The sequence below is a fragment of the Penaeus chinensis genome, chromosome 16 (assembly GCF_019202785.1).
Source record: "Penaeus chinensis breed Huanghai No. 1 chromosome 16, ASM1920278v2, whole genome shotgun sequence".
Classification (NCBI taxonomy): Eukaryota; Metazoa; Arthropoda; class Malacostraca; order Decapoda; family Penaeidae; genus Penaeus; species Penaeus chinensis.
The window spans coordinates 17873299-17880798 of NC_061834.1; the positions used below are offsets into that span (position 1 = coordinate 17873299).

The following is a 7500-nucleotide window of genomic DNA, read 5'->3' on the forward strand; positions in this document are numbered from 1 at the left end:
ATTGATATATTTAAAGTTATCATACATAACATTTATGGGTCAGAGCACAAGTACCACCAGAGATAAATATTTACTTTTTGAACATATGTATCATTAGTTTTGTATCATTTCTTTAACCAACAGAGGAGAGTGTGGGCATTGGAGTCTGCTTATTGTTAACTGAATGCCATTTAGGAGCACATCAACCAGCAAGAGCCTTAGCTGTTATTTCACACACAGAAACCACTTTTTTGCCTCATCCTTTACCACACACACCTTCACCAAAACAGCGTCCCCCACAGGAAAAAGAAAATAAGTGAGTCCTCAGTGAAATTGGGTAACAGTTTTTGAAAATTATAAATTTTTCATGCAAGCTGTGCAGATCTTTGAATTACAGTATATTATGTGAAATTTATAATAATACGTTTAAATTCCTGTCGATAAATATTTTGTCTTTTTTTTTATTTTATTTATTTATTATTATTATTATTAATATTATTATTATTATTGTTATTATTTTATTTTATTTTATTTTATTTTGTTTAATTTTTTTTTTTTTTTTTTTTACAGATCTCCAGAAAAGGGAATTATGTTTAGTGGTACAGGCAGTGGCAGCAGCAGCAGTAGCAGTAGTAGCAGCAGTAGCAGCAGTAGTACGAGCACAGCCACAGATGAGATAAAGTGTAGTGCAACACAAGAACAGTTACGTGGGAAGCTACAGCAGCTGAGAGTACGAGCACTTTTGATGATGCGAGCCTTAAGAGTAGCAAAGAAAGAACTCAAAACTATAGTAACACACGCAGTCAGTGCTGGCAATACCTTGGTAATTATATTTACTTACCTTTGATAGCTTACAAGTTCATGACAAATTTTGAGAGTATTGTTATCTAATTTTTCTTTATGCTTCTTATATTTTTACAATTTATACTCCCCTTACATAATCTACTTTCCTGTCTGCAGAATGTAACTTTAGTCAGCCTAAAGAGCCAGTTGGAATACCTTAGAGGTAATTACCATAAAGCAATAAAAGTCCTCAACCAGTGTGCTGCAATACCACCACCAACTATGTAAGTTCAGAGGTTTATTTTATTTTTGACTTCCTATATTTCTTTTTTCTTTGTTCTCCTCCTCCTCCTCCTTTGAATTGGTTGAAATCATTGTTTACCAATGTATGCTTGAATATAAAAAACTAAATGTTACTGATTGACCTTGCAATTGATTTTTAGTTCTTGAAGGTATGTGACTGAAATATATTAAAGCTATATATTGTTTCTCTTTACCACTTTGTAGACTTGAACTTCTGTTAACCCCTTAACGACGGGTCACGTCTATAGACGTCAAAACAAACCGCTCGAATGTGGCGTGCAGCGCGCCAAAGTGCTACGAGCCGGTGATTCGGCTTGATGTACCGAACTCCCGTGCTCAAAGTCGGCGCGTTGCCATTGATCGCCAGAGCGTAGAGTTTTTTTTTAGTTTTCTTTACCCGTCACCAAGGGGTTAAATTGCTTTAATGATGAATTTAATTGTGTGTAATTATACTTGTATTATGTTTTATAGCACATATGGACCAAGCTTAGGTGTCATGTATTACAATAATCTTGGGGTGATTCACCTTGGTCTTGGAAAACCAACTGTGGCCTGTCTTTACCTACAAAAAGCCCTTCAGGAATCACAACTAACAGAAGCGACAGCTTCAACTTCCCAATCAGGTAAACTACCATTACTTTTGATATATGTATACTAAATGTATTGTACTGACCAAAATTATGGAATAAGATACATTTTCCATACATCACTGCCTAATTGATATCACCAATGTACCCTTTCTGGTATGTGATGTCATATACAATAGTATATGACATCACTGTAGTAATAGTTTGTTTATCTTTCCAGGTGATTGGTTATCTAGTCGTCCACTGTACCAGCTGAGTAGCAATGTTCGCATTGAGTTGTATTATAATCTTGGTGTAACACTTTTACACATGAATAAACCAGAAAAAGCATTTGATTTCCTATTAGAAGTATTGCAAGTGCATTCTACCAATCCAAGATTATGGCTGAGACTGGCAGAATGCTGTGTAGCAGTACACAAGGCTGTGAGTATATGTCATGTACTTTTGAATCCAAATTTTATGTAAGTAACTAAGGTCACATTTTGCATAGAAATGCATGATGTATGAAAATATAAAGAATGATCATTGTAGTAAGAAAGAGATTGGATGTTAACTTGCATTCATTCATATATACTTACATACATACATACATACATACATACATACATACATACATACATACATACACACACACACACACACACACACACACACACACACACACACACACACACACACACACACACACACACACACACACACACACACACATACACACACACATACACACACACATACACACACACATGTATATAGACATACACACACATGCATATAGACATACACACACATGCATATAGACATACACACATGCATATAGACATACACACACATGCATATAGACATACACACACATGCATATAGACATACACACACATGCATATAGACATACACACACATGCATATAGACATACACACACATGCATATAGACATACACACACATGCATATAGACATACACACACATGCATATAGACATACACACACATGCATATAGACATACACACATGCATATAGACATACACACATGCATATAGACATACACATGCATATAGACATACACGCATACATATACACATACACACATACATATACACATACACACATACACACATACATATACACATACACACATACATATACACATACACATACATATACACATACACACATACATATACATATACATATACACATATATATACATATACACAAACACACATACATATACATATACACAAACACACATACATATACATATACATATACACATACACACATACATATACATATACACATACACACACACATACATATACATATACATATACACATACACATACACATACACATACACATACACATACACATACACACATGCATATACATATACACATACACATACACATACACATATACATATACATATACATACACATACACACACACACATACATATACATATACACACATACATATACATATACGCACATACATATACATATACACATACACACATACATATACATTTACATATACATATACACATACACACATGCATATATACTGCATATATACCACACACACACACACACACACACACACACACACACACACACACACACACACACACACACACACACACACACACACACACACACACACACACACACACACAGAGGTAGATGGGAGATAATGATCATATTTTGCATCAGGAATCAGTAGTGATTGATGTAGATAGGCAAAGATTGCCATGCATTCCATGTTTGATATGATGTCATTTAAAGAAAATATGAAAGGTAGCCTGTTTCTTTCTAGCTTTTACTTTCAAAATCTTCAAGCCATGATTATGTGTATATACTAGGATTGATATTGCCCGTTAGAGAAGCAACTTCCAAGAACGATATATGTATATGCGTACTTCCTCAATAGACCCATTTTCATTGAGTAGGTGGAAGGGATGAGTAAATTAGTCGTATCATGTTCATTTTTGTGCATTTACCCATGAGAATGCTCCAAGAGCTTGATGGATGTTGTCAGAATGGCTGGGAATTTTCCTGAATATTCCAAAGATTTAAAAAAAAAACATTGAAAAATTAAAAGCCTGACAGTCCCCTTTAGTGATTAATATTGGCTGCACATTCACTGCTTGTATTCCTTTTTATTATTCCCTTATCTAACATCAACATATGCTGATATTTAGTGTTGGATGGGTTTGCATTAGAGGTTCTCCAATAATGAGTCTGGGAAGTATATTTACATTATGGATACTGTAGTTCTTGTTAAGAGCACATATTAATTTTTACAATTTTGTTATACATATTCTGAAAGTTTTTTTTTTTTTTTTTTTTTTTTTTTTCTTATTAGTTTCCTGTGTGCTTACAGACACATGTATAACTTTTCGAACCATAACAATGAAAGAGTCAAACCCAACTAATAGTGTATCTTCAAAATGTCAGAGACAGAAGAGTGAAATGATGAATAATGTGGATCCCATATCTATGTTTTTATTTATCTACAATTTGTATGAATATTATTGAAAATCAGCTGATTCTTTCAATCTTTACTTACAGTGTATGACCTTTATTTCTTTTTTCTAGGGTATCAAAGATGATGCTGGTTTAAAGAAGTCTATCATTCAAGGGACAGTTGGTGCTGGTATCCATAGGAAAATCTGTTTTTCAACATGTGTCAATGACCACAACAAGAAAATGTATGTATCAATTACACATTTTCTGATTCTTATAGTGACTTTTTATAGAGAAAGATGCTGATATACTGTTAAATATTTAAATGTAAAAAATGAGAATGGTATGTTGTATAACCTATGTCTGTGTTTCAGGGATCCAATGTCTGCAACTGATGCAGCATTTCCAGAGCCAACTCTTGAATTTGGCCGATTGTGTCTTCGTAATGCCCTAGCTCTTCTACCTGAAAATGTTTCCACAACCTCATTAACCGATGAACAAGAAGCCTCAGGTAAGTATTGTTAGACAAAGAGAAAGACTTTTCTCACAGACATGTTATCAGATATTTTGCATTTTCACAACCTTCAACATTTGTATATAAGCATTTGAATTTTACTTTCTTATGTATGTGTGCCTAAGAAGTACAAGTGAAGGAAGATATAGTAATAGTTAAGATAAAAATGGACTCTTTGGATTAAGTAAAATTCAGTGATATAACCATATATGTTACAACATCTATGCAAATAATTTCTCCACATGCTTTGTAAATTCTCAGGGAGCAGGCATAGATTAAAGAATGAAAGTGCCTATATTCTTTCATTCCTTTTTATTATCTTTACCTTAGGTATAAAAAAGTAAATAACTGCATAATTTACCTTAGGTATAGAAAAGTAAATAACTGCCTAATTTGCATCTAATTTTTTCATGTCTCAAGGTGTGATGCCTGAGCTGTATTCTGCTGGACCTTCCTCTCCCATGCGTGGAACCGAAGTAGTAAGCCTTCGTGTTTCTGCTCTAGCCTGTAGTGCCTATGTGGCTCTGTGTCTCTCTGATTACTCCGCGGCTCTCAGACATGCAGAGACACTGTTAGCAGCTCATCCAAAGATTCCTGGAGTTTACAAGTAGGCACATAATATGGTCTTTTTTATGAAAATATTATTATTTTGGTCTTGTATTTATAATTCAAATTGGAAGTAGGCTTATAGAATAATGACTATCATCTTTCAACTACTTCTCCAGGTTATTAGGTCACCTCTATGCAGGAGAAGCCCTTATATCTCTTGGTCGTGTGCCTGAAGCTGTAACCCATTTAGATCCAAGACTGGTTGGAGATATGACTCTGTCTCCTCCCTCTCAAGAAGCAGGACAAAGTTTTCCACTTACTCAGCCTAGCCAAGGTGTGTGTTTAGAGTGTCAGATTTCAGTATAAACTTGAATCCTTGTATTATACTATGGTGTACCATTTTTGATGTATAGTATTTAACATTTTACATTGTTATACTCAGGATGGGCTACTGGGAACACAGCAGCAGCAATGCAAGTAATGAGATATAATCTAAGTGTAGCTTATACACTACGTGGAGAACTAGAGAAGGCTAACAATTTGCTCAAGGAGGTTTGTCACCGCTTCATTGTCATCTGTTGATTTCAAAATGCATGACTGTCCACACAAATAATGTAGTGATAATCAGTATATTTCATGTATTTATTTTATAGGTTGCATTATAATTGATTGATCCTAATTAAAGTTAAAAGAATCAGACTTGAGCTTGTAAATACTATACAGTCTTTGTTCAGTTGAATATGAAGCTCCATGATATAGAGATAACTTCCTCATCCCTCAGGTCTGGACTGAAAGAAATGGAAACACTCCAGCGCAAGTCATTATGCTAGCAATGTATATACAGCTACAAATGGGTATGGTATACTTTACTGTAGTGTGTAATATGGTTCAGATAAAGACCTAAATTCTTCCTCTGCCTCTACCTCTACCTACATATCTACATCTGCCTCTACCTGTCTACTTACCTATCTCTCCCTCCTCTATCTACTTCTACCTACCTATCTACCTATCCCTTCTCTACCCACCTATGTCCATACTTACCTCTACCTACCTATCTACTTATCTCTACTTACCTATCTACCTAACTATGTACCTCTACCTACCTAACCACCCACCCATCTACCTACCTAAAAACCCACCCATCTACCTACCTACCTACCTAAAAACCCACCCATCTACCTACCTACCTACCTAAAAACCCACCCATCTACCTACCTACCTACCTAAAAACCCACCCATCTACCTACCTACCTACCTAAAAACCCACCCATCTACCTACCTACCTACCTAAAAACCCACCCATCTACCTACCTACCTACCTAAAAACCCACCCATCTACCTACCTACCTACCTAAAAACCCACCCACCTACCTACCTACCTACCTACCTAAAAGCCCACCCATCTACCTACCTACCTACCTAAAAACCCACCCATCTACCTACCTACCTACCTAAAAGCCCACCCATCTACCTACCTACCTACCTACCTACCTAAAAGCCCACCCATCTACCTACCTACCTACCTACCTACCTAAAAGCCCACCCATCTACCTACCTACCTACCTTAAACCCACCCATCTACCTACCTACCTACCTACCTACCTACCTAACCACCCACCCATCTACCTACCTACCTACCTACCTACCACACCCATCTACTACCTACCTACCTAACCACCCACCCATCTACCTACCTACCTACCTAACCACCCACCCATCTACCTACCTACCTACCTAACCACCCACCCATCTACCTACCTACCTACCTAACCACCCACCCATCTACCTACCTACCTAACCACCCACCCACCATCTACCTACCTACCTACCTAACCACCCACCCACCCATCTACCTACCTACCTACCTAACCACCCACCCACCCATCTACCTACCTACCTACCTACCACCCACCCAACCATTACCTACCTACCTACCTACCTAACCACCCACCCATCTACCTACCTACCTACCTACCTAACCTACCCACCACCATCTACCTACCTACCTACCTAACCACCCACCCATCTACCTACCTACCTACCTAACCACCCAACCATCTACCTACCTACCTAACCACCCAACCATCTACCTACCTACCTACCTACCTAACCACCCAACCATCTACCTACCTACCTACCTAACCACCCAACCATCTACCTACCTACCTACCTACCTAACCACCCAACCATCTACCTACCTACCTACCTACCTAACCACCCACCCACCCATCTACCTACCTACCTACCTACCTAACCACCCACCCACCCACCCATCTACCTACCTACCTACCTACCTAACCACCCACCCACCCATCTAC

The 7500-nt window shown here is 37.3% G+C and overlaps 1 protein-coding gene across 3 annotated transcripts in view; it reads left to right on the top strand.

Annotated features, from left to right (window-relative positions):
* LOC125033563 (CCR4-NOT transcription complex subunit 10-A-like) overlaps positions 1-7500 on the top strand; it is a 33476-nt gene that overhangs the window by 22573 nt on the left and 3403 nt on the right. For all 3 annotated transcript variants that reach the window (XM_047625180.1, XM_047625179.1, XM_047625178.1), the window contains exons 5-15: positions 124-295; positions 550-802; positions 940-1046; positions 1537-1688; positions 1873-2075; positions 4252-4364; positions 4494-4630; positions 5054-5240; positions 5359-5516; positions 5625-5734; positions 5964-6036. In XM_047625180.1, the coding sequence (XP_047481136.1) occupies positions 124-295; positions 550-802; positions 940-1046; positions 1537-1688; positions 1873-2075; positions 4252-4364; positions 4494-4630; positions 5054-5240; positions 5359-5516; positions 5625-5734; positions 5964-6036 (1665 nt within the window). The remainder of the gene's footprint in view (positions 1-123; positions 296-549; positions 803-939; positions 1047-1536; positions 1689-1872; positions 2076-4251; positions 4365-4493; positions 4631-5053; positions 5241-5358; positions 5517-5624; positions 5735-5963; positions 6037-7500) is intronic.